At 47.1% G+C, this 27,861-nt stretch overlaps 2 protein-coding genes across 4 annotated transcripts; one reads left to right on the forward strand and one right to left on the reverse strand.

Annotated features, from left to right (window-relative positions):
- Window positions 1-1,298: 1,298 nt before the first annotated feature.
- RBM18 (RNA binding motif protein 18) lies at window positions 1,299-14,000 on the reverse strand. The gene is made up of 5 exons (XM_030507517.1): window positions 13,536-14,000; window positions 7,773-7,899; window positions 6,557-6,643; window positions 4,653-4,738; window positions 1,299-3,263 (listed from the first exon to the last, which is right to left on the reverse strand). Exons 1-5 carry the CDS (start codon window positions 13,646-13,648, stop codon window positions 3,104-3,106), a joined length of 573 nt encoding a protein of 190 aa, XP_030363377.1. The 5' UTR covers window positions 13,649-14,000; the 3' UTR covers window positions 1,299-3,103.
- On the forward strand, window positions 13,696-27,431 carry MRRF (mitochondrial ribosome recycling factor). 3 transcript variants are annotated; one of them, XM_030507508.1, is made up of 7 exons: window positions 13,696-13,856; window positions 14,608-14,807; window positions 15,257-15,412; window positions 16,645-16,763; window positions 19,556-19,647; window positions 25,310-25,469; window positions 26,890-27,431. In XM_030507508.1, the coding sequence occupies exons 1-7, from the start codon at window positions 13,723-13,725 to the stop codon at window positions 26,965-26,967; spliced, it is 939 nt and encodes a 312-aa protein (XP_030363368.1). In that variant the 5' UTR covers window positions 13,696-13,722; the 3' UTR covers window positions 26,968-27,431. The 3 variants fall into 3 exon arrangements, with proteins under 3 accessions (XP_030363368.1, XP_030363369.1, XP_030363370.1); XM_030507509.1 differs by having other exon boundaries at window positions 13,833-13,856; window positions 14,697-14,807; XM_030507510.1 differs by having other exon boundaries at window positions 13,834-14,607; window positions 14,697-14,807.
- The last annotated feature ends 430 nt before the right edge of the window (window positions 27,432-27,861 follow it).

Below are 27,861 nucleotides of genomic sequence, written 5' to 3' on the forward strand. Positions count from 1 at the left end.
CTCGGCTCTGCAGAAGGGACACGGACAAGTGCAGGAGAGCGGTGCTGAGAAAGGACAATTCAAACCACTCGTCCACACTGGTGGGGTCTGAATTAGCTCCGACTGCTCGGGCAGGAACACGTAGGAGTTTACAGGGACACAGCCACGAAAGCTGTCTGCCCCCCTACACAGCGCCGGGCAGAACAGGGCAACATGGGTTTTGTTTGCATCCAAGAGCGATGCAGGGCTGGAGCAGCCATGGCACAACACGGTAACGCTGGTGGCTCTCTCTGCTCTCACAATTACAGACCAGCTCCGGGCCCTGCAAAGTCAGAGCAGGCTCAGGAACAGAGCGGCTTCACCCCAAGCTCTACCCTTCCTCAGCCTTGGGATTAAGTCTTGGTCCTGCAGGCAGCCGGTGTCCTGCCCTCACTGCCTGCCGCGAGCACATCGATCTCCAAAGTGAGCTACACGCCGCCTGCACCAGGAACACGGCCCAGGCAGTGCTCAGGGAATGCAAAGCAGTGGAGTCACTGGGTATTAGCACCAACTTCATCCCTTCGACCCTTCATCCCCTTTCCGTCCCCCCACGTGCTCCCTCCACCAGTGCTGGAGCTCGTACAAGGCAGCGACAAGGACGCTGCGTGTCAACCACCAGCTCAGCCCCCATCCCAAAACTGGGGGTTGGACACGTTCTGTGTTCCCGTGGGTGAAGGCATGGTTTCGTACCTGTCCCAAGTGAGGGAGGCTCACCATAGGCAGGAAGATTGTTGAAATACTGAGGAAAAACCCAAACTGTGGGCACAGTGAACATTGTTCTTGGTACCCAGGGATATGCTGGAAATACAGGGGAGGCAAAGAAACCCCTAACAGGGCAGGACTGTCTGCCAGGGGCACGAAGCAGCCCCAAAACTCCTCCTCAGGGGAGCTGGGTGCTGAGCCCCACTCCCCTTCCCTCCATCAGCCTACCAACCTCCGTACTTACAGCTTCAGAGCCGGCTGCATCCTTTGCCAAAACGATGCTGCACTTCCCAGTGCTTTTCCAACCTGTTCTATCGACAGCTGATATGCAAAGCCCCAGAGCTGACACTCATGAAAAGACCTTATGGAGCATTTACCTCCTCCCCCAGGTCTGAGTCTGGCCGAAGCACAGACAAGGCACTTCTGTGAGTGACTGTGGTAGTGAACACAAAGTAAATAATAACAAAAACAAAGACTAATGCTATTGTCCCCAGATTTGTATCAGTGGACCTCGGCGGATGCCAAGCATTTACCACCCTCACTTCCTGCTGCCACCCTCACTTTCCTGGAGGAAAACATGCATTTTAAATGTTTATTTCGAGCCATAAGGATTTCAACAAATTCTATTTAAATACAAATAAATATCAAAGTGTTTCCGATGGGAACACCACCACATACCCGGCTGGAATCTAGGTTTGAATCTAGGTATTTCCTAATTTCCTTATAGAAACAGAATTTACCGTTCCAAGTAAAGCAGATACAGATCCAGAGGGCTACAAACGTCAGACCACGCAAGAACAAAACACAGGCTGTTCACAGAGGAATGGTAACGGGTGTTAGTGACATTCACAGGGGTACAAGCTCCCACTCATACTACTTTTCTCTTTACTGAGGTACCCAAAAACTAGAAAGCAAACATTAACAGCACGAGACCTACTTCTGAACAATTTAGGCTTCTAACAATCCATCCATCCTAGACACACACAGCTCTGTGGCCGGTGCGCGGACTGGAAGCAGGAAGCATGCTCTGCTTGGATGTAGATGCACCTTAGCTATGCCAGTGAGCAATCCCAGCGTAGGGAAACCACGGGCTGTTTGAAAACTACTTTCCTCCTCTTGTTTGAGACCACTCACTGTTACCCAGCTCAGGGAAGCACCTCCAGATTCACCACTGACACACTAGAGAGAACGAACATCAGCAAAATCAGACCAGCATCTCCTGGACCTGAGTGAACACGTTTTCCAGCATCCCCCTGGCACACGCAGTCACAGCACTGTGTGTACCGAGGAGAAAACACTGCCAGAAAACGTGGGGGTTTTCCCTCAGATTTCTAACTTGCAGGTAATGTTTAGGGAGAAAAATGTGCTGCAGATCAAACAGCTTAAGCAAAATGCCATCCATCAGACTCATCAGTGAAGCACCTGGTGCAGATAACCCTCAGCAGAGCCATTTCGCCACAAACACTTGCGCCACTTCGCACCAAGAGGCAACCGACCACCTTTACCAGCCAGAGGAAACCAGAAGCTGGGCAGGCTGGTGGGCAGACATGGAGGTCATGTGCTTGACAGATGTCTCGGAGGCTGCAGCGTTATTCTCACGCTGTCACATCTGGTTTATGAAGAGCTACCACTGAAGGGGATTACTGAACACAAACATTAGATGTGCCACTGCCGTGCTGGGAAGCTTAGGGCACAGCGCAGACCTCAGCGGTGTGTAAATACACTCATTCCTACATGTGGGCACATACCTACAGCCTAAATAACACTGACAATACCCGTGTTGTGTCATTCTCTTCTGGTGATCACATCATCAAGTAACACCGTGAAGTTTGCAAATCAAAATGCAAAATAAATTTGCTTTGGTGCATATAGAATATTGCATGCACAGTTACTAAAAGTGTTGCAAAATCTATTTCAAATGAGTTTTATTGAGATGAAAAAAAAAAAGTTTTCCATGGTAACTACAGAATGTTAATCAAAACCAAGTGCTTCCCCTCGTTAAAAACACGAATCGGAATACTTTTTGTTCAAAAATACTTAAAAAGTAATCAGTTAAATGGAGTATTTTTGGCTGTGCTTTACTCCATACACTGGTTACTGTTTCTAATCTTGCTAATGAATGCACACTAACGAGAGGTTGTCTGCGTGTTCATCAGAGGCTTTGATGGGACCCTACTTTTCTGAGCAGCGCTCAGCTGTGAAGCTGCACTGGCAGTCAGGAGTATTCAGCAGACCACCTAAGGTGTAACAAAGCACTGTGCCATGTACAGCAGTGTCGTGCTCGGGTGGCAGTATCCTTCTCACTCTACAAAGTACAAAAGCATTGGAGGATTCCAGGTATACAAAGCACTGTTTTCTCGCTACCATTCTCCATTCACAAGCATCATCTTCTAGATTTCCAGGCAGCTCTGGAATAAGGAGTAGTCCTTTTCTTATCCGGTGGTTTGAAGTAAGAATACACGGGTGCTGCGGGGTATTCCGCGTCTGGATTTTCTGCCATCATTTTCAGCTTGGCTTCAATGGCCTTTATTTTTGCACTGACACTGGAAAGAGGAAAAGAGAAGAGAAATTGAGCTCGATCTTAGCACGGAATCAGACTCCAGCAATCCAGAGATCTTGCTGACATGCGAATACTCAGCCACACGAGGAGGGGCTAGGCAGCCCCCACCGCTGCATTCGCAAGCAGCGTGCAGTTGGGAGGCAGGAATCTACTGCTTAAAGCCCACGCGCTTTCATTTCATTCCTCAGCACGGATTTGCTCCTCCAAGATATATCACAGCACCACAAAATAACGGTCCTTGCACCTACTCAGCACTTTCTTGAGGACACTGAGCAAGACAAGCACACAACAAGGCTTCCTACTTCATGTAAAATGATGTCATTTAAAGAGCTCTGAGCATGTGCAGCGGAGCGCAGCTCAGACGAGGCTGCTGGAAACAGCAGAGAAATGAAAGCCAGACTTCCTCCCAGCTACAAGACTGCTCAGGATGGGAAAACCCCAGACTCTAATTAGGTCAGGAAGAAACATTATTTCAGCATTAGCAGGGTTTATCCCAAAGGGAGAGGCTATCCTAGGTTACACCCCAAATTCCTAGGACTTTTGTTATTTGCTATCCTCCATTGGGTATAGACCGAGGAATGTTCCCCTCTCCGCTGTGGGTTCTTGCAGTATCCATCCCCACTAAAACAACTCCTTTGTGTCACTGACATAGCTAGGAATCTTCATGACTCAAGCCTCTCTCCTCATTACTTCCTAGTGTGTTACTTCTGAATTCCAAGCTCATTTTATCTGTAGGCAAATTCATTGTCTCCAGTCCTGGTTCCTTATAGGGTTCCACTGACAGAACACAGAGGAAAATCACATACCCCCTCAAGCAAGCTGAATTAGCAAAGCAGCACTATGTGCTTTAGGTAAATGGAAGGGTTGGAGGGTTTTACCACATCCCAGAGAGAAGATCCTCCAGCCCTAACACTAGCCAAGAAAACTAAACACAACATAAAAACACCCCAAACAAAAATTAGCTTTATGTGAAGCACTACCTGTGATTTTGCTTTAATCTTCTGCCACTATAATAGAAATCCTTGCTCATAAGCATTTTGCTTAATCAACTTAGTGCAGTACAAAACCTCTCACTGAAATTCAGACGAAGTGCAAAGCATGTTCTGGCCAAAGGAGCTGGAACGTTACATTCCCAATTCCTCTCCTCACCTCTTTCACTTCCTACTGCCCTAGTAGCTTCATGCATTAGAAAAGGAACTTCAAGTCTGAAGTGTCCTACATCTAACGAGTTACTCCGCAGCATGCTGCCCTTCCGAAAACAGCTTTTCTGCCAAACATAATGCCAACAACTCTAGATCATACTGAAATTGAAGAAGTTAATTCCCTGCCACTCCCACAGTTTGGTCACCTCTCACCCACCCCATCCACCTACCTTAGGTTAGACTGGGGCGGCTCTGTGCTGGAAGATGGCTCCAGACTGATTGGAAGGATCTTCTCATTTTTATTGTGATCATATCTCTGTGAACAAGAGACCAAGGATTGAAGTCAGCTGGAATTATGAACAAAGAAACGTTTGTCCACAGATACACTTTAAAGCTGGATTAACGTCACCTCAGATTTTGTGATGCTTTTGCTAGGAATGATTTTGGTGGCCAAAAACCAAAACAAATCCCAGCCATAATATTTGTTTAGTACCAACACAGAAAACATAGACTCTTACACCGAACACTACTGTGCATTGTACTATGGATCCTTAAGCCTCATCCTGTCTTACCACTTCTTCTTCCCCTCTATGTAAGGCATGAAGCAAAGATGGTAAATTTTAAGCTAACTGCTGTACTGTATTGCTATGGTCTTTATACTGACATTGTGCAGAGTCAGAAGGTGACCCAAGCACATTGTGCGCTACTGGAAGGAAAAAACAGAAAAAAGAACATTAAAAAGACCAGTTAGGAACCATCTCCCTTCTGTAGAAAGCAGCTTGTGAGTCTGTCATCTCTGTGGGCGACGGGCCTCCTAAACTATTTGCAGTGTTCTGCTTCCTTATTTCGCTTGGCACAAAGTCAGGTTTGTTTTTCAGCAGAGCTGCTCAAACCGACAAGGTCTGGTAAGCCTTGGCCACTCGTCTTAAAACTACTTAGCCTGGTGCTGGCATTGTCTAAAATAAACACTTGTTACAATAAGACAAAGTTTCGCGTTGTTAAATCTTTCCATTCATGGATCAGAAAATGCCATGCAAGCTGAACTGATTATTTATGTATGTTCCTCACCATAGCCTGGACAGCCAAGCCCTGAGCTACCCCGCTGAACTCCCAGCTGAGCAGACGCTCACTCCTCTGGCTGAAACTCCTTTTAGAGCCTGATCATTCCTCAGGCATCTAGAAGCACGTGGCACTCTGGTAGCTACAGAGCTCGAGAAAATGGAGACTGGGTTTGCAGAAGCTTGGATGTGCTGACAAGAGCTTGGAGCCCTTGGAGCCAATAATTAAAACAACATGTTCTTCTTTAACGAAGATACCTGTGTTAGTTTTGTTAGCATCCAAAATAGATGCACTAGAATACTTGATAAGGTAAAGTGTAGAAAGCTGTTTGTAGGATTATCAACACGTGCTAAAAGCAAACTACCCAGAGGAAAACAGCAACAAGCAGCTTCCCCCAAAATCCATTTATCTGCAAAGAAAGTTATTCAATATAAATTGCTTTATCAAATGCCAGATAGCAAATAACTGCAGGGAAAACAAGAGAAGAATTAAACAAAAATTAAAACAAGGATGTTCCAGAAGGCACTGCCTAAGTTAATATTAAAAACTTGATGTTTTATGTGACAGAGCAAGCAATAAAAAGGATATTTAGCTTAGATGTGAAATATGTTGCTTTGAAGTCAAAAGTAATTAGAGCTGCTGCCACTTAAGTGCTTTCAGAAGTAGAACAAAGTAACAAAGTACTTGGTAATTGGGAATTTCCATGTATCTCCTCTCCAAAAAGGGAGCAAAACCACAAAGGGAAGGATTCAAACTTTCAGCCACTCACTGAGTTTGGGAAAAATCAAAACATGGGCATTTATAGAAGTGATCTGTTCACACCGCTCCGATCGGAAACTCCCTTACAAAGAACATCAGGTTAAATGGCTCACCTTGCTCACAGCTCATCCAGCACAGTTTAGGTAGACAAGAGAAGCGGTAGATTATTATTGCTGTTCCTAACAGAGTTATTTCCTCGAACAAACTGAAATCATCTTGCCAGGCTAAGACAGCCTCAATAAAAATTGTTCTTTAATATTAAAGCTTTTCAATTTTGCAAACTAAAAGCAATTCTTACCCACAACACCAAGCTTACCTTGACCTGTGCATGCGCCCACCGCACCACCAGTTTCTTGGAAAGGGCCAGCTTCCCATTGAGACACTGGATCGCTTTTTCTGCTTCCTGCACAGGAAGACAGTTCAATAAACAAACCATGTTTTAGTCAAAACCGACTCAGATGTAAAGAGCCTTTTCTCTTTGTTAATCAAGTCTCCTGTAAGTACAGCTAACCGACAGCAAAGAAAGATTATCCCATTGTATCCCAATCCAGGAGTATCTTTGGGCAACTCCAACATTGGAGTATCCAGACTTTTATCAGCCTTTTTGGTTTAGTCTTTCACATGTTTTGGGGAAAAAATGGGGAAAACAATCATTACAGTGATTACATGTGTCTCTAACACCTCTCCATCCTTATTCCTGATCCTCATGCACACTGGGTGCATTATCCATTTGGTCCTGTTCTAGACTCAGTAGTGGAATCTCAGTTTTGGGGCACTCCTATAAAACACAGTTCATGACAGTTGAAGATTTATGCTGTTCCCACCTTGATATGAATGATTCTCAAGAGCTAGCACACTGTGTCAAGGCTCTTCTGACATCCTTATCAGCAATTGCAGAGCAAACAGATGAGATCACACAAGCAATCTTCAAACACCTGTACTTCCTGACTTTTGAACAATTCTAGCAGAATTATGACAAAACAACTACAAGTCTGATGTTGCAGGTGAGCATGACTTGAAATTTTGGTTTGTAACAAGAGATAAAACCCCAAATGGACACAGTTCACTCCAGGATGCTGCAGATGTGTCACATTGTACATTTGGCAGCACCACACAAGTTGGTGTTTGTGCATTCATGAAGCCAAAAGGAAAATGAGGAGGACTTCAGAGCAGTTCTGGATTTCAGGTGGTCTGGCAGGCCGACCCAAGGTTCTGCATGGATCACAGCACCTCCACGATACAACTCCAGGAGCTCACTACAAAAGTGGACCAAAAAGCTGGCCCTTTCTGATGATCACCAGAAAGCAGGATTCAGATAAGACAGCAGAGGAGAAAGGAAACCACTATTGGTATTTCCAGGAGCAGTCACAAAGTGGCTGTCACAGAGTGGAGCTGTTAAAGAGTCTGTGGCTTTGTGTAAACAAGTTACACAATTTATCCCTTCCCATTTTAGCTTTACATTAATATAAAAAACAAAAGATGTGGAAGGAAACCAGTCATTTAAATCAGAACTTTAGAGAAAAGCAACATACCTGTTTGGTTTCAAAGTTCACAAAACAGTAACCCCTCGGCTGCCCCTCCAGAGCACCAGACTTGTGAAAGAGAAAGTCAAATTGCTTTACTTTGCCAAACTTCTGAAGGAGTTTGAGAAGGTGGTATCTGAAGGGGAGAGAAGACATTTATGACACCTTTATGACACCTTTCACCACTTTGAAAGTGAGGAGATGGAGAGGAACCCCCCTGACACACACATTTCACACTCAGTATCAGAAGTGGTTCAGTTGCATCACACATGTATTCCCAAATACCCAAAGAGGTGGGTGCCCTGTACAGCAATACTTCAGCTTCCACAGCTCTGAGCAGCACTGTCCTGGGGCTGCTCTGAAGCTCCAAGGCACAAAGCTTGCCTCCTGGTGGTGCCAGCTGAAGGGCATGCAGAAGATCTGTTAATAGTTGGCTTTTGGACAACTATGCAATGGCTCCCTAGAGGTCTGGGAGGGCTTTGCCTCCTGCCTCTCTAAGTCACACCTACTTTCAAGCATAAACATCGTGTCCCCCTTTCCCTAGCCCTGATGTGACTGCCTGAACCTCCATCCCTGTATTCCTCTCTGCACAAGTATAGCCCATAGTCCACAGCACCCTGCCTCCCTCGGGATCCCTGCTATTCTTGCTGCCTCTCCCTGTACAAGCACTGCTTATCCCATCCTTTCCCTGTGCCAAGCAGGAACAGTGCACTGGCAAGGACATGGCCAGACCATACAGAAATGCAGCCACTCTCCCAGTCACCTGGCAGCGCCGGGGAAGCAGGAAGATGGAAGAACAAGCAGAACAAACTGCAACCAGGAATTGACACCAGACCAGGCAAAAAAAAAAAGGCACCAGACAGACCTCAGCATCATCCAGCCCAAATCTGCCAATGCTTCTGGCTCAGACAGCTTCTCAGCGACATGCACATGAAAGTCAGACACTTATTTAGCCAATTATCTTCCTGCCATCCAGTGGGGAGTGTGCTGTTTCCAATAAAACTGGGGAAAGCCAGAATAATTCTGTCTGCTTAGTATCTAGTCCACTGAGCAACTTAAAACAAGGAGCACATTTGTTGTACGGACCACAGCTAATCCTGAAAGTTCTTTGCAGCTTTTTTTGGTTCCCTGAGACCAAAGTGTTTCACAACTCTACCTGACCTAGAGGAAAAACGACACTTGCTACTATTTCATCCCATTCCTAGTGTTTAAGAATTGCCTAAGGGTTTAATAAGGGTGTCTTAGTCATCTCCTCTGATCAGCTGCACAGCATTCATCAGCACGCCACATAGTCTAAGCCAAATTTTCAGCTTGCGAGATAACACTCAGTGCTCTGAAAGCCTACCAGGATAACTCAAAGCACACGTGGAGCACCAGGCACTGGATTAAACCTTGCATGTGCAGACATGAATGGTCAGTAGTGGTCCAAGAGAGCCAAATGCACCAGGCAGCTTTAGGGACAGTCCAAATAGGAAGAGCAGACAATGTTTTTCCTAATAAAGCCTGATAGGATGTTTGAAAAGGGCTTTAGCCCTTTGTTAAGCTTCAGGAGCCAGGCAAGAAAGTTCCAGGAATGTGAGTCACCTCACAGGATGGTCACGGTGGACAATCAGGATATGCACTTTTAAAGAGGTGAAGGTGCAGCAAACGTACAGATGAGCAGTGCAGAAGGGCCAAGTTATCTCCCAGGGGAATAAACGCATTGTAATTGATTACGAAAGATTTCCTACATCCTTCAGAATACAGACAAAGCACATGGTCGCCCAAGAGGCCTACAAACCCTCAGTCTCTGCACAGAACTGGTTACACAGTGGCCAAATTTCACCACTGCACATCAAGATAGCAAGAAGCAGTCACAGAGGTACCAGTAAAACCACTAACTCTGGAGCTATGTATATAAACCCCACACACTGAACTTTCAGAGCCTCCAAAGTACATAAATGCACCTCAGGTTTGTTTCTGTAAACATATTGCTACAAAAAGCACTTGCAGTTTCAGCAGTATGAAAATAAAGTCCTTGCCACCAGAATGCTGTTCCCCTTCTGGCAGTGGAAGGGCAATGATGATTCTCATTGCATTCTGTTTAGCAACAATAAAACCCTGCAGCTGCTAAAAGGAGTACTTTGTGCTTGTTTTCTTTCCTGAGAACCTCCGCATTCAAATAGTATGTTCTTAGCAGCAAAGTGGTAGTTGTTCCTTTAAAACAAATTTCATTAAGTGTCTAGAAGCAATTTAGGGAACCTATTTTATTTAGAATATTTAGATCCTAGATGAATCAAACGCTATTTTCCAACCATGCATGCAATTTTTACAACTGCAGGTCACCCACTCTCCATGGCACAGCTCAGAACTGAAGCCTTGTATAACAAACAGTTTCAGGCTGTGCTTATGATTTGTTATTGTCAATATAATGAGGGCATTAACACTAACTTGACAAGTAGTTCTCCAAGCCAAGGGGACTTCAGTACAGAAGGAAGACCCGTCACGGAAAACCCGAGGTGAGAACACGTAAAAAGCTTTACTATGGCAACGACTTGGGTTATCCAGAGCTTGGAAGTTACTCGCGCAGATGTGGCCCCACCATGCTGTGCAGATCACCGCAGCCAACCTCAAGCTCCACTTCCTGTCATCTGAGGTGAATGCGAGACAAACCAGCAGCTCCCCCATTTCCTTTTCCTCCTCTCTTCCTCCTGGCACCCCGAGCGCTATTCAAACACAGGCAAGGCTTCCTCTGAACAATGCTGTCCCAAGGATACCGCGAAGGTACCGGGCCACATGCAAAACCTATTATTGCGAAGAATTTTGCCCCACTGGGACTCAGTAGGGGTCTGTAACAACAACTTATGCACACATTGTTTTCTAGGTGAGACTCATCAAGATGGGATCCTAGACAAGCAGCAGAACAGCCAAGGAAGTTGAACACCCGCTATTTCATACCCGTGGAAAATGAATGGTCATTCAAAGGCTACTGGAAACCAGACAATATGTGTAACTGTAGCGGGAAATGAAATATTTGCCTGTCCAGAATGTTGAAAAGCCTCAGAAGGCTTTACAAACAGGAATGGGCAGAGAAGGCAGTCCTATTCCGCTTGCCACACAGGAGATGTAACTAAAGTATGGGTTTTTCCCCCTCAAGGTGGGAGCACTGAGAGGTGATGTGACCAAACAGCTGTGCAGCATGGGGACAAATGCTCACAGCGATGGTGAGGGACTTCACAGCTTCCTTGCTCAGTGATGGCAAACCCAGAAACAACCCTCTGCTGCTCCCCTGCACACTACTGTGAAAAGTCCCACAGCAGGGATCACTCAGCATCAGATGTGCCTGGAGACAGTGTCCCGAAATGCTGCAAGGCGCCAGCTCGCCTCCTTCCAGCTGCTAAGACTACACTCAGTAGACTTCTAACTCTATCTTCTTCCACAGGCAGAACAATCCTCAAAGGATGCTGGATAAAAGAGAAGTCACCCAAACAAACATGTTAAGGAGGAATGCCCACAAGAAGACCCACCATAACCTTGTATGTAGGGTATGTCAGCATTCAAGATCTTTTGAGACTCCCACTAGAGCCACAGTTACTCAGTATGTGCAATAACCTCCTCTCAGCCATCAGCTTGCAGGCTGTAATTTGTGGGCAGCCCTACATTTATAAATTCCTCTTGCTGCAGCTTGTGCTTCAATGTGTACGTTACCTATTAACTCCCTAGTGCTTGATTGCAGCTATAGGTTGCTCTCTAAATGGAAGTCTTGGATTAATTCAAGACTTTCTGAACTCGTTTCTGCCTGAGGAAGTCAAAACCACTTATTAACCCTGCTAACAACTCAATCAACTTTACTCTGTCTTAAGCAAATCTAACATAGAAATTGCAGAGGCAACTCTTTCAAAAAGCAGATAAAAGCAGCAAATGAAGAAACAGTTTTCAGGAATATGTCTTTAGCTGTATGATTAGTGACCTCAATGGGGATAATTCAGATGAACAACTACGAGCAGAAATACAAGCCCTTAGGATAACAAAGTAAGGATCAAGATGATTTATAGAAACTTACTGACCTGACATAGAACTTCACTCTTTCTCTCTACACTGACAATGCATTAAAAGGAACATCCTCTTTTCTTTATTCACAAGGAAACAGAGATTACGATACAGTTTGCAGGAGACAATAGCCATTTTTAAAGCAAAATCAAAAGCAAAACACAGAATTATAAAGCCTGAAATAAGCAACAAGCACTGTCACTCACCAGAGGGCAAACTTCAAGCATTGAGTAGCATGGAAGCACTCTAGGCTTGATGACACAGGTGAAGACTTTAACCAGTCTCTCGCCCCTTGCTCGCAGCTTTTGACACTGCTTTGGACACAGTCCCCAGCAGAGAGGGCACGAGGGCAGCCGTGCCCCACAGCAGACTGCTGAACTCGTGCAGATGCAATAGGTTATTTGGAAAGGAACAGCCTGCCCATGCAAGCCGCCAACTGAAACCCACAAAAATCATTTCAGCCATGCTATGAAAACAGTAAATTTTGCCATATAAAGCTACTACTTGTCTGGCTTAGAATCAGAGGAACAGCTGATAGACCGAAAGGGTCTTTAAAGACACCACTATCTAACGCATTTGCAAACACCCACTATTCCTCCCCTGACACTAACCCAGTTTCCTAAATCTTTAAAGACCCAAACTACATGCTCAAGAACTCCTATATCTAATTTTACATGGTTAGTGAATGTGGACAAACCAGAGTAACATAACTGCAGGATAACAATGGTAATTACTGCAGAAACCACCCAAAGCTGAAAAGGACAAAGCATTAATGATTCCATTTAGAGGCTATTAGAAAACTGCTCTGTTAAGAATGAACCACATTTAGAATAAAACCCTAGCACCTGCACACACACAAAAAGAAGCAGGAAGAAAAAGTATTCCATGACAGACATATACAATAGTTCATCAAAAATGCTCATTTCTTAGATGTGTCTAAACCCCAGATTGTTTTGGTTTGGGTTTGGTTTTTTAGGACCTACTGATTTCTCAGCACACCACCCAAATATTGGGCAGCAAGTCATACTTCCTTGACAATTTAGCTGTTCATTAACTGTGTTTGCTCAGAAGATAATTATTTGTAGTCTGGAGAAAGCATACACATATACACATAAGTTTGATTTATGTGCTTATCTATCACAAGCACTCACACCACACCCCACCTCATTCCCACTCAGTTACTCAAGGAATCCTCTGTTCAACCCACACCCCACTGCTGGCACCAGCAAGAAACAAGACTCTTGGTCACGCTGAAAGTTTCAAACCTGGAATTCTGACATTTCCTAGTTTAGAAAACAAAGATGTTTTCAACCCCTGGGCTTCTAGTCTGAGCTGCAGCTCGGAGGACCACTATATGCACTAGTTAAGCTCCTGCCTCCAACCTCTTGGTCCACGGGGCCAGCACAGCCCTGGAGACACCCCAAGCCTGGGGACACCCCTATGTCCACGCACCCCTCCCGCACACACCCGCTTCAGGCCGTTTGCTGCCGGGCAACAGCACCGAGCAGACACGGGGCCACGGGAGCGGGGCCCGGCTGGCAGAGCTGCTCCACCACCGCTTGCTTCAAGAGCTGGGTGCGCTGCGCCAGCCTGCGCCGCCCTCCCGGGCACGGGGCACCCCCAAACTACACCGGCCCCCGGGGAGCGGCGGGCGGGCAGCGCTCGGAGCCGGGGCTGAGGAGGGGCGGTCCCGGTGCTGGGAGCGGGCCCGGGGGAGGCGGGGCCGCGCTCGGGGTCACTCACTCGGTGATCTTAGGGTCGAGGTTGCCGATCCAGAGGCGGTGCCCGTCCTGCAGGGCGCCCTCGGACAGGATGGAGGCGTTCTCCAGCGGCAGCGCCTGGCGCCCCGGCTCCATGGCTCTGCGGAGGGCAGCGGTGAGAGCGGAGCGGGGCGGAGCAGCGCGGGGGTCGGGCCGGGCCCGCGCTCACCATGACACCGCGCGGGCCGCGCCCGCTCCCTCCTCGCTTTAGGCCTCGCCTCGCCCCGCCCTTGGCGACGATTTGTGACGTACCGCGCGCGGCGCGGACCGGTGACGTTGATGGAACGCAACGGAACGCGCGACGGTGAGCGAAGAGCGGCGGCCAACGGCCACCCCCCCCCTTCCCTTCCCTTCCCTTCCCGTCCCGTCCCGTCCGGTCCCCTCCGCCGCTCCCGGTGCCCGGTGCGGCCCGGCCCTGTGTCCGCGAGGCACCGCGGGAGCGCGCGGGCGGGGCGGGGCCGGAGCGCCCCGAGGAGAGGGAATTAGAAGGGGCGTGGCCATGGGAGGGGGCGTAGTCAGACAAAGGGGCGGGGCGTCACTGTGGGCGGGGCATCGAGGGGGCGGGGCCTGAGCGCACGTGTGCCAGGGCCTGGACCTCCGTACGTGGGGACCGGGAGGCCCCCCCCGGGGCGGGGCAGGGCCGGTCCCTCCGGTGTCCGGCAGTGGCGATGTCCCGGCTCCCGCAGCCAGCGCGCCCTGGAGCGGAAGGGGCCGTTTTCCATCTGTTTCTGCAGCTCCGAAGCACTGCACTGGAATAAAACCGGGGGATTCAGGGGGGTTTGGAGCCTCAGACCATGAGTGGCAGAAATTAGCGGTTGTACTCGGCTGATGTGTAAATACCAGCTCCTCGGGTGAGCTGTTCCTGCTTAGCAGAGCCTGTGTCACAGGCCCCTCTGGATGGGTGTGCAGATGCATTCCCATGCAGCCCCTTCCACTGAATTTGCCCACTGATCACTGCAGAACACCCATAATGCTCAACTCCCACCACACACTAATAGGTACAACTAAGACCTGAATCCATTTCGGGTGGACCGCCTGCCTCTTCTCTTTTGCAGGTGGGTTAGAGAGGCACTGCAGACGATGGCCATGGCACTAAGATGCTTCCGGCATCTCCCTTCACTCCTTTATCGCTCCTCATTCTCAGTGGTACGAGGGCTGCCGCAGGCTCCCGCGGGCTGCCCAGCGCTGCTCCTGGATGGCTGCAGGCAGTGTGTCCATCAGGTGCTGCTGACCAGACAGCTAGCTACCAAGAAAGGTAATGGTTTCCCTGCTGTTTGCAACCCCTCGGTATGTTGCTGGAATTTCCTTTCCTGTCCCCTGTATCTTGTGTACCAGTGTTGATGTGACTTAAGCAGAACACAGCTACGGAGGAGCTGGTTTGCCTTGTGGTGTTGCAGGGCACAGGAAACATTGGCCCTTCCCTTGGGAGAGCTGCTGCAGCACATGGAGCTTCTGCTACACTGGGGCAGTGGGTACCAATCGTCAGAGTCAAGGCTGGAGTCAGTGCATACAGTGTGACCAACAAATACATTTTGTGCTTAAGTGCTGGGTTATTTACTCATTAAAAAATACAGTTACTTTGGTTTATCTTAGACTCAATTTTGAATCTAACGGGTGGGGGGGGTTAATATCTTATTTCTACTTTCAAATGCAACAACTTAACTGTTATCAGAAATAGAACTTAATTTTTCCTGTAATCTGCAGCTAAAGGTAAAGGGCAGAGTCAAGCCAAAGTGAACATCAGTGCTGCCCTAGTCGAGGATATTATCAATTTGGAGGAAACCAATGAAGACATGCAGGCAGTGGTAGAAGCTCTGAAAGAAGATTTAAACAGAAATCTCAGTGTTAGAACCTCACCAGGTTGGTAACCTTCTTGCATGATGCTCTATTGCCCGTAAGCACAGATACCTTTCCTAGTAACAGAGAACTCTGATTTTTTCCAAATCTGTTTTCTTTTTATTGAGTTATTCACTGGGCACCCAATTACTACAACCTTGATGTCCCCAACTAAAGGCTTTCTTCACCCTGAGCTTGACCAGGAAGAATCCATTTTTGTTAATAGCTTCCTGGAAATAGCTTTTCTAAGTGGGAGATGTCAAAAGCGTCTAACTGAACCGTTTGCAGATGTGATGAAGAAGCAGGTTGTCAGCTAATGGTGCAGTAGGGCAGGAAAAATCCAATTGCCATTAAATTAGCCTTTTGGAAATTGCCATCAGGCTGGTGTCTGGCATATACAAACTTCTTTTGCTGTGCATCTATGTGTTTAGTGACCTTTACAAGCCTTGTTCATTTAGTGAAGTTTGTGTTTTAGGAAGAAATGTGAATATATTTAACTAAGCTACAGTTACTATAACACTCTGAACATACGTATTTGTAAGTAGTATCAAGTTTCAAGGATAAAATTTAACATTAAACAATGACCAAGTCTGAATCAGTCACCAGCCCAGCTCTGGCAGGGGAACTTCAGTCTTTAATGGAGTTGGAAAGCATAGCTCAGGCTCTTAACTATTTATTTTAACCATAGGTATTTTTTTTTAATTGCACTGATAAAGTACCTCTTGTCCCATGTGCCTTTTGGCCTGTTAACATTTTGCAGCAGAAACTAGAGAGCAGATTAAGAGTAGCTCAGGGAGAAACCGAATACTTTAAATTAGGCAGTGTACAACACCTCCTCTTGGGACTGGGGGGGGGGGGGGAGTGGGGGGTTGAAGAGAACACTGCTAAATTAAAGACAATAGTCTTGATTTGTATAACAACAGTTTGATTTTCTTTAAGCTCTAAGAATTAAAAAATAACTATTTCCTTCTAATTCTTAACAATCCTGCTTAGTTTTCCTATTCTGGCAACAAAAACAAACATGAGTTTTGTTTTCATGTTTTTGTGCTTTAGAGCAGCGTTGAAATATTTAGGTTGCAAATACCACAGGGGATGCAGGAACACAAACAGCATCTGAAGTCTGAATAAACATGGGTTATTTTCCTTTTGTAACATCTATATTTTGCATAGCACAAGGGAAGTGGGACCCTGTGCACACGTTTTTATTCAGCTTTGCTGTATCACGCTGAAACCCCCCTGTGTTTGGTTCTTTTGAGGGGCCCTTGATCACATAATCGTGGTGACAAAAGATGGGAAGTTTCCGCTGAACCAGCTGGGGCAGATCTCACTGAAGTCACCGCAGCTCATTGTAGTGAACATGACCAGTTTTCCAGAGGTAAGGACACATTACCAAAGGCATTGCAAGGAGAGATAATTACATGGGAACAAACAGGTTGACGCTGAGCAAAGGGACAACATCAATCAAACCTGACAGGGCTGAGAGCTCTGGCTGCGTGTTGCTTTGCAGCTGACACAAAACAGAAGCAGCATTTTGCTGCTGACTACATGGGTTGAGTGACTCTCCAGCCCTGCCTGGTGCACAGAGCATCTCACGTGCAGCAGCACATGGTCAGACGAGAGTTACACACTGCCCATCAGCTTGTGATTGCTCTTGGGGTCATATCCATAAATACCACAGTGTGAGGGGTTTGTTTTGGGGACTGTTTTCCCATCAGTTGGGTCTGCAAGAGCTTGGTTTCAATGCTGAGCATGTCAGAGACTGGATGCTTGGATAACTGCCAGGTCTCCCCATTTCCCGTGCTTCTACAGCACCCGGAGGACAAACACGCTCCTGAGGTTCACCTGAACTGCCCATGTGGAAGCGATGTTGCATCTGCCCCGTTGTATCTACGTCATTTCAGTTCCTTGTGAAGACGTGGCCATGCACAGAACCAGGTGCATGGTCGCAATAGTCCATGCTGAGAACACCATCAAACTCCTGTAAAACTTGCTTACTTACCACCGGGGTGGTGACACCCCCTGAGAGCTGCTGATGTAGCCTACAAACTTGTGAAAAGCCTCCCTGGTAGGACTAAGTTGTGCCCATGCTAAGTGCTGTCACAGGGCACTGCTGAGGTTAGTGAGCTCCTCCCTTGGCATTGGCTACAGCTCAGACCCCAAATTAGGTGGTTTTACCCATCCTCTGGGAGATCCGAGTTCCCTTAATTGCCTGCAGGAGCCTTAGTTAGTCTTGCCCGTGAATGAGACAGCAAATCTAAATCCTGCCTTAGGATCAAGCAGTAGTGGTCCCCTGCAGTGGGCTCACACAGGCAGCGCTGGGCAGCCGTGCAGATAGGAGCAGTAAGGAGCACAAGGTTAGCTATTCATCCCGCTCCAGGTCTGGAAGTTTGCCAAAGCTTATCTCTATTTATTTTGCAAAGGCTTTCCCCAATTAATTAAGTCAGCAAAGTCTCAGAGGAGGTCAGTGTAAGGCACTTGATGCCTAAGTGTTTCTTAAAGTGCATCCAGCATGTATAATGGCTTTGAAGAATGGAGGCTCCTCATCAGCGAGTGCACCGAGGTCCCTTGGAGTGCTGGGGAAGTCACTCCATGACTATAGCCTGTGTCCAAGCAGGAGTTCAGGCTGGGAAATGGGCATGTGAGAAATTAAATACCACAGTGTAGCATTGCCTGCATTGGCTGTCTAAGCCAAATGACTACTAGAGCTAAGAACTATTTCTCTCAATGCAGTTAGTTTATACAATAACTGTTCCATGGATAGATTGAACTCTTTAAAACCATTACAGATAATTTACTTGATGTCATTATTTACAGCATATTGTCAGTACTTCATGGCATTGAAAAGCAAATAAAAATGCCTGAAGAGTCTGGAAAAGAAAATAATCACAAAAGGACTTTCAGGACCAAATTCTGTTTGCCTGGGAGTTATAAAACCAAACAAGACTATGTTTTTTAAGCATGGCTATTTATTTCATGGGCTGCAAGTTGAGGGAGCAATATTGCAGTATTTTCCCCTTCCCCTATCTCCTCCAATCTGTATGTTAAACAACACGGCTTTTACTGAGCATTTCCTTCCTACAGAGCACGCACTGTCCATAGAATAACACATTTACATTCCTAATGTGCTGAGATCATCTTGGTTACATTTTCTCTGACCTTGTTGTGTTCTATAGGACAGCAGTTAGGTCTTACAAAACACTAGCACAGCATTCATTCCATTCAGTGGTGGCACGCGTCGGAGACCTAAGCAGATATGCCAAGCTTTACTTTGTGCCTCAGTTGACAAAAGCTGAACCGATAAATACATAATAACCATAAACACACTCTCCTGCAGCAGCCTGGAGCTAAAGTTAATAATGGGAAGGAGTATAAGAAATAGCAAAGTGCCTTGTAGGAAATACCACAAGAATACAGACTCACTCAGTGTTGTTATTGACAATGTCAAGAACGAAGCAACCTGGCAGAGCACTGCTCCTGGCAAAACTCTGATATAACCATTAAGCCTGTCACTCTGTAAGGGTACACCAGTGCCCTGGGATGGGGAAGGAAGCCTCTTAATCACTTTGCAGCTACCCCAGTTCAGCACCCCACCTTTTGAGCAGAGCAGAGTAGTCAACCAGTGGTGATAGAGTTTGGAGAAGTTAATCCTAAATAATAAGCTGCAAGATAAACATAGAACTGGGCACAGGCACTATTTCTCAGCCAACTGCTACTGCCCTGATGTAATGTGGTTAGGCTGTAGTGCTGAAGTGGTTAAGTTACTGTGTGATTTCTAGTGGGAAACATTCAACTGGAATTTTTAAGCGCTCAGAATCTTTCATCTCCTTCGCCACAGTCAGGCGACGTCTTGGGATTTTATTGCGGTTTCACTCTGCGTTGCCTCAAACCATTCAAATAGTTTCAAAGAAGCAAAACAGTTTTCTTTTGTTGTTGCTTCCCTTCCCCTCTTCCCCCCTTTGTGCCCCCCTATCCCGATACCGAGCGCAGCCGTAGTTTCCCATTCGGTTTGATCAAAGCTCTCTGCACCAATGTAACTTCCTGATCTTACTGGTAACAGAAGTAAATGTTTCCATGTTCCATGGAGATGGATTGCCAACTATTGACAGAGTTCTGGCATATGGGAGTGATTATTTCCTAATTCCCTTTACCTTTTGATCTGTTTTACAGAGCACAGCTGCAGCTACGAAGGCTATAAGGGAGAGCGGCATGAACCTGAACCCAGAAGTGGATGGGACAATAATTCGGGTGCCAATTCCTAAGTGAGTATTGATGGCTGCCCAAGTTCATCATCATGCAAGATAACACAATGGGTTGCAGTGAGTGCCCTTCAAAGGGGAAGCATGCACGATTGCTGTAATGTCGTGATGCAGCTGCTTTCCAAATAGCTGTATTTCAGATTCAGAAAAAAATGTAAGCCCCTAAAAAATGTCTGGTGGAAGCTCTTCCAAGTGTCTGAGCTCTAAGCCATCACATTTTGACATCTAATGGTTGGTCTTATTGTTCTTTATCTTCCCCCTGCAGAGGAGACTTGGTCCTAGCTGGCTGCAGCACTTTGCAAGAGACAGCCAAAGGCTTTTGAAGCTGTATTGCCTTGACTCAGGGGCTGATTCTTTGCTGCCCTGCTGTAAATTCCTGGAATTACACCAGCATAGAGTAGCAGCAGCACTGGTGTGAACCAGTAGTGTTGGGGTGAATAGCACCTTGCTGCAGAAAATACTAAAATGTGGTGATGAAAGAAAGGAGGAGGAAATTTATAGCTTTGACTAAAAAATCCACTCCCTCTTGTCATGTAATACACATTGTGTAGCTGATGGCTGTGTGGAAGTTTTGGAATAGAGCTGCTAGAAAAGCAGGCTGCTCCTGGCCGAGGCTTGAGCATTGCTTCCCTCACCCATCACAGGAGTGTCCCAGCCCTTGGACAAAGCAGGAGGTGCTACTGCATCAATGCTTCAGTTTGGATCAGGAGAGCGCTTTTGAAGCAATCCTGATGATCCCTGCTTAGTGTGCTTTGGGCTGCAGCACGCTGGGGGCTCTGCCTGCGAACGAGATTCCTTTCACATGAGGTACGTCATCATACCAGAGAGGTACCTTCTGGGAGCCCACCGAGTGCTCCCCCACTGCACACATGTTTGGTCCCTGGGACCAGGCTGGACCTCCCAGCAGCTCTGCTCCTACTGTGCTGCACAACTGGCCTGCATAGACACAGCCTGTGACAGGGGCAGGTTTGGGTGCTGCAAGGATAACTCACAAGCTCCTGTGGGTGCTCAAACCCTGCAGCCATCTAAATGCCCTGCGAAGATGCAGGTGTACATGATCTCACACCCTGGGGTTACACAGTGCTGGTCCCACAAAGGGTGAAGAGAGCTCCCTACACTGCCTGTGCGTGCAAACACCTTGCACGTGCGCTACGTTTTGCAAGCAGGTGACTCCTCAGTCAAGATGAGCCAAGTATTTCTCGTGCTTTACGTCTACTTTTAAAATTCTATGGAATTTTTTTCCCTAGCATTTTGATCAGAGAAGTCTAATTGCAGCTTTCCGTTGCTGTCGGTGAGAGGGAATGACATTATCATTCTATTTGCTGATTTTCTTTTCCCCGTGCTCCCTGCCCTTCCCCCATTCCTCAGGAGAGGAGGAGGAGGAGGGCACCATTATCTTCATAATTGCTGAGGCTCCCGGGTTGCTGCACAGTGGTTTGATTGTTAATGGGCACTTGGGTCATCCTTGAATATGAATTGCAGGGGAGGAAACTCCAAAACTGAAAATCCCAATCTTTAAAAATATATTGTTTTTTAAACAAATGTATATGGTCTGTCACTACCTTTTGCAGTGCTGCAGAGCTAAAATGAGTCTTCTTTCTCCAGGGAGGATGTGCCTGATGTGCTCCCCTGTTCCTCTGGTGTGTAAGGGGTGCAGGTCCTGGCCCCTTTCTCCCTGGCTGGTTGGCAGCCCAGTGAGTCCTAAGTTAAAGAGGTTTTTAGCTTGGGAGATGTGCTCTGCAGGTCTGCCCTCGCCATCCCGTTTGCTCTTTAGTACCATGACTGGGTCTTTCAGAGTTTCAACCACTTATCCAAAGACCGTTTCAACCTTAAAACCTTCTAATGCACAGAGAGGGTGGAAATAACCAAATTCTATGAGAGGCCTCTCTTTATTAATGTATCGCTGAATTACTGTTTTAAATTCTCTAAGTTTTTCATTTTCCCAACTCTTCTTTACAAAAGAATATATAACAGATGAAGAGAGATGATTGCCAAAATTATGGCAGGTGTGAAAAATGAGCAGACAAATCAGAAATGAAGAGACAATAGAGGCATCGTTTCTGAAGAGATCAGTTCTTTCATGAGGGGAGGCATAGTAAAAATCAAAGCTGACTTGTCCTTACCTGTTATTAAAAACACTTTTTAGTCTGATCTATCAGCTGGACACATGTGTCATTTTGCCTTATGCAGATCCAGCTTCAGTGCTTGAGACTGTTTCAGCTGAGCATTTTAAAATGGAGTTTACTTTTCAGTATTTATTCTATTAGTTTAGTTTTTGCATTGCAGTTGTAGCAGAAAAAATACACTCGTTCCGTTGGTGTTTACTTCTGCTGCCTGCTAGGATCCCCTCTGCTCCCTAAGGCATTCGGCTGTTTGTGTTGCTAGCACTGCACGGGCAATATTTATTTGTGTAAAAAGTATTCTCTGAGGCTTCTAAAAGGGAAAAAAAAGAAAAGAAAGAAAAGCAGCCATGGGAACATTCATATTGGTTGATCTCTTGGCCGAATTTGACCTGACCTTGTGTCTTTTATGGTGGTGCCTCATTTTTAGATTCATCTTTTTTGGACCCATTGTGTTGCACTGGATATTGTTTGTAAATTAGTAATATTTTTACACATGCTTTACTGAAAGCCAGATGACTCTTTTGAAAGTTTAATGACTCATTGTGAGCTTTTTTTTTCCCCTTTGCCCTTTAAGAAATATGCAAAGATACCTACTACAGGGAGAAAGGACTCCAAAAAACCCTCTTGTTGGAAAAAACCCAAAGCTGTTTCTGAGCTGCGTTGCTCCGGATCGCTCATCATCAGAAGCCTCTTGCATGCTTTTTGTTGAGCAATATACGTTGCACCCTATGTTTATCTGCAATTATGCATGCAGAGTATTTAGTTAAGCCTACTTTCCTTTAACTGATCCCTCTCTTCACAGGAAATTCCTAGTATTTGAGATACAGAAATTACTCTTACCCGCATAAATGTCTTGCGTTGGAGACGTGACCTGTGTTGTGCTCGCTGTGGGTCTGCTCCTGCCATATGCGGGGAGAGGGGCATCCAGGGGTTGCAGTGCTTAAACCATTGGTCACTGGGGGAAACACAAAGAGGTGTTACGCAAGGGGTAGTGGGCATTTCTGAACATCCTGGCATGTCAGGCACCAGCCTCCGTCCTGATCCTGGCAAGGGAAGAACCATCCCTGGGGGAATGGCAGGATTTGAGCCCACTGCTCCTTGAACAGCAGGAGAGGGCAGAAGGAGCAACAGGCAGGGACTATGTCCCTGTTCCCCACTTCTGGCACCCTTCCCCAGGTTCACTTTATGCTTTTTTTGGCTTTAAAGAGCAGGTAGGGACAATGGTTACTAGACAGAAAAGAAAACACATCTAAGAACAGCTTAAAAGTCCCAGATCTGGGGGCAGGATTAAACAACTGTCCTTAGAAACCATGGGCCTGGCTCGTGTTGATGGATTCCTTAACCAGAAACAGCATCTGCTTGAAAAAGTGTCCGTTTCTGGCATCGTTGGTAGCATTGCTGAGAATTTACACACAGTCTGGCTGGAACATAAAACCCGCTGAGAAACTCCACGGCACTGTGCAGTGATAAAAAGAAATTGGTGTTAATAAAGACAGACAAGGAGGCATGAAAGCTGTGACCCCGTGCCAAGAAGCATAGGAAATCTGGCAGCGCTGCATAAACAAAAACATTTCCTTAAAGGCTCTGCAGCCCCAAGCAGGCGAGTGATACCCTCGGCACAACTCAGAATAGCCGAGCGGGAGCAGGGAAGGCGAATAGCTGTCGGCAAGCTGGGTCTCCCCAGCCCTGCCGCAGCCCAGCTTGCCTCGCCACCCAGCAGGAGATGGGGTTTCCAGCTCCTTCCTCCCAAGTTTAGCAGCCAGGATTGACTCCCTACCCCCCTACAAAGCTGCCTGAGAACCTGACCTCACCCAGACCCCTGTTTGTGAGCCGGCTTTGCTGGTTCCACATGTGCTGCGGGACCTTCGGCTGGGGAGATCGAACACGAGAAGCCTTAAAGATATCGATGTTGGGATGTGGAGGAAACCACAAGTAACCCCACTCACTTCTAATTAGATGTTTGGTCCAGGTTGGAGCCTGCACTGACCAGAAGCTCTTGCCACATGTGAAATCCACTGGCCATCTCCCCCCGGAGCAGGATGGGCTAGGGGTGCCCCTGGGTGAGGATAGGGTGTCTGTGAGGGCACCGTGGATGCCAGAGCTGGGCTGCTGCTCTCTACGTCTGCAGCTTTCCTAGTGATTCCAAATCCCTGTTATTACTCATCACTTCTGGGAAGCCTATTCCCTCTTGCACCATGAAATAAAGATAACTGGCATGCGGCCAGCGCCTCTGCAGACATCTGCTGCGAGCAACCTGGGAAGGTACCAGCATGTGTGTCACTTGCTGGGCTCAGCACAAGCTTGGGAAGGGCTGAGGGTCCGATTGTGCCCCAACAGCCTCCCTGTAACACACCCCCATGCAGGGGCAGAGCTGCTGCTGCCCCGGGAGCCCTCACCCCACGTTTCCTGAGCTCTGTGCAGGAAGAGTCTTGGCCTCAGTGTTTTGGTGACCCAAGGCTGCTGCAGCCAATTTCTAAATACTCCTGTGAAATGTTTATTTTGCAATATCTGCTGTGAGCAGACGGGCGCTCTCTTGCTTGCGAGGCTCAGTGGAAGCACAGGGGTTTCATACTCGGGGGGTTTCATACTCGAGGCGGTCTGGAAGCTCCGATAGCCATGATATTAACTAAAATATTATTGTTAAGCACCAGCAGTTGATGTCGACAGTGATCAGCTGGAGGTGCTGGAACATCACCAGAGCTGAGGTGACATGCCAGCCATTCTCTGTGCCTTATTCAGATGGCCAGACTCCCTCATCACCTTAGTTTGGGATGGAAATTTGAGGGTTTTCTTGTGGCATCACAGCAGTAACTGGCCCCATGTTAGGGGGAAAGTGGAGCTGAAGTTCTCCTGGGCTGAATTACCTGTGGCTAGCCATGTGTAGCATCATCCTGTTGTCAAACCATTGTCTTGGTGGAAAAGCCTGGTCGTGATGAGCTGGGCTAAGATTGAGTGAAACATAAGCTCTGTAGCTTCCAGATACGTAATTCAAGCTCTATGGTTTCAGGGAGGCAATACCAAGAGTTTCAGGAAGGGATAGAGGTTTCCTCCCAGCTTTGCAGGATTACGCTTTTCAGCTCCATCTCTCAGGTCTGGAGCTGCATTTTCCCTCTTTCCCACAGATGCTTTGGCAGCTGAAAAAAGGGAAGTCTGAACATTTCAGCATAAATTTCAAGCACTGCAGTGACAACTGTAAACCAAGTAAGATCCAGTCCAAGTCCATCAGCTTAGGGCTGTGCTGGGAACTTTCCATGCTAGGCTCGAGACTTGCTTCATTGGGCTGTGCTGCCTTGGTGATGCTGTGCAGAGGTGGCCCAGGTGGACTCAAGCAGGATAAAAACATGCCCTGAGCTGCTAAGTCCCTCTGCCTCTGCAATACAGAGCAAGCTCTGTGTTAATACCGGTGGTTTTTAGGTATCCCTGTACTGCAGCAGAGATGATCACTGCATTTACCCAAAGTCCACTGTAGAAAATGAACCTGGCTGTGCCACATATGACAATGTTATTCCTTTCGGTGTTCTTTTTCCCCTCCTTGCTGCTAGGGTAACCAGAGAGCACAGGGAGAGCCTGGCCAAGCTTGCCAAGCAGTCCACCAACAAGTCCAAAGAGGCCCTGAGAAAGGTGCGAAGCAAAAGCATCAACCAAGTAAAGAAGAGCAAGAATAAAGTGTCTGAAGATACCATCTGGCTGCTGGAAAAGCAGGTAATCATTTTATAACTTCTGCCACATCATGATGTTTCACAGCTCTGGTGTGTTTGTGCCAGCCCTTTGCTGAGAACCCAGCTGGGGAATGGGTGGCCTAGGGCTGGGTATTTTAAGACAGCAATGGCTGTTGCATTTGCTTTGTCTTTATGAGGTTCGGGGCTTCAATCTCAAAGCCAGATTTATGATACGAACCATTGTAAACTGACACAGAGGGGAAAAAAAAATGTTCCCCCAAAGCTTTCATACTTACAGGGATTGCTGCACAAAGCAGCTGAACTCGGGGAGCAAAACGACCTACATCCATAGCTTTACCACCATTTACACAGTGCTTGACCACTGCAAAACAGCTGGTGTTAATGAGGATTGCTCCAGTTTGTTATTAATGAAAAGGCTAGCGAGATTATCTCTGTTAGGAGTTTTTGGCTCCAATTCAGGAAAATACTTAAGCACATGCCTAATTCCCTAAGAGCAGATGTCACTAAAGTCAATTACTTGGGCATAAACTCAGGCACAAGCCTAAGTGTTTTGCTGAATTGATGCCTCTGAAGGCAGGCCATTACTTTTTAGCTGTTTGTTTATTAACAGCTAAAGTTAGATACATTGCAAATGCTTTAGGACAGTTCTCTGTGTGCTCACAAAAATAAACATTGATATACAGAGCATTTGTGCAAGCAGGAAAAATGGCCATGCTATTGTAACTGAATCCTGTTGGGAAGCCGTTCTCCCAGAGCAGACAGATGGTTTCTGCATTTGTGGCGGTATCGTCTCAAGTCTAGCTTTTGCTTGTACCCAAATTTTTCAGTGTGAGGAAAGGTCATCATCATATAGAGAATGCATCTTAATCAGTCCTGTAAAACTAGTGCATAACCCCTCTGATGTGCTCCAGCCATTACCTGCACTCAAATAAGTACATGCACATTTTGGTCCCGTTTCCATGCCTGCCACATCCATCATGTGTTACCAGGAGTCCTGCTTCCTGGGCAGTGCTTTAACCGTCACCATTTTATTTATTTTTATAAGAAATAAGCAGATCAGTTACTTGGTGTGTGAATTCTTAGCGCGTACGGAGGCTGCGCTCCTGCTGTTACCTGGTTTGTTCTCACAGTGGAAAGGTTGAAGGAGGTAACAAGGTAAACCCTCTCTTCTCTGGTACCAACACCAGCAGGTCTCTAACTCTCTGCCTTCCCTAAACTCACTCTGTTAAATAAGGACCAAGTCACTTGTGAAGCTCAGCCAGGAGTTGGTGTGTGTCTCTTTTCAAAGCCTTTGACCGGTCCCTGTTCTCACTGGCACAGAACCACTGAGGGCTGGTGGGACTCAGCCAGGACTTGAGGCTTTGTTTGAGGTGATCCAGTCATTCCTTTCCCTTTAAACTCTCACCCAGCACACAACTCTGACTTGCACTATGTTGCCACAGATCCAGCAAATGGCAGACAGTGCTGCAGCGGAGATGGACAAGCTGCTGGCAGCAAAGACCAAGGAGCTGCTTGGATAAGCACCATCCAGATGGACACACTCCCACCTCGAGTAAGAGCGGACTGCAATGCACCCCAGTGACCATCCCTGCCCAGAGCAATGGGCAGGGGCAGCCCTGCCAGACGTCCAGAGCAGCTCTGTGCTGGGCTTCCTCCAACTCTCCGCCTTGGGTTGTACTGGAGGGAGGGGGGAACTCTTGTCACTGTTCTTCATCCCAGTGGCAACAGAATTGGGTGAACTAAGATTAAAATAAAACAACAGGAAAGAAGAGTAGAGACTGCTGGAAAGGGCTCACACATGGGAGCTGGGGCACAGGAGGAACAACTGCCCTGCTTACCTTGTGCACCAGCCCTTTTGCATCTCAGCACCTCGCAGAAGCAAGGACCACAGGCAGGAGAAGCCTGTGCTGTCCTGCTGTGAACCTTGGCATTTAGTTTTTGCTCAAAATAAAGTTGAAATGAGATGTGGAGGAGCAGCCTGGAACAGCCAGTTCCTGGTTGGTTTGTCCCCTTGGGTTCACACATCCCAAAAGAGGCATTGGCCTATTGCGATGCCAGCAGTTTCCTGCAGCCTGGCCACCGGGAAGGCACGAGTAGCTCAGCACCAACTAGTGCGGCGTAGGCAGGGGAGACAGGCTTTGCATCCCCCTAGGCTTTGTGGATAGACAACTGAAACCAGTGCTGTCAGTGTTACCAAGACCAAGAAGAACAAAAGCCAACACGAGAACTTTCCAAAACCAACGTCTGCCATCCCTGACCACTTACAGAACACCCATGCCAGCCACTAGTACCACATTTTAGGGGGTGGAAGAGTTAGAAGCAGAACAGGGTTCTGAGCACCTGGTGCAGCTCAACTCATCACTATGAGCAGGTACTTCCCAACAGCAGCAAACGGCACCTCATGGAGAGGAGGG

Source organism: Strigops habroptila, chromosome 15, assembly GCF_004027225.2.
Source record: "Strigops habroptila isolate Jane chromosome 15, bStrHab1.2.pri, whole genome shotgun sequence".
Classification (NCBI taxonomy): Eukaryota; Metazoa; Chordata; class Aves; order Psittaciformes; family Psittacidae; genus Strigops; species Strigops habroptila.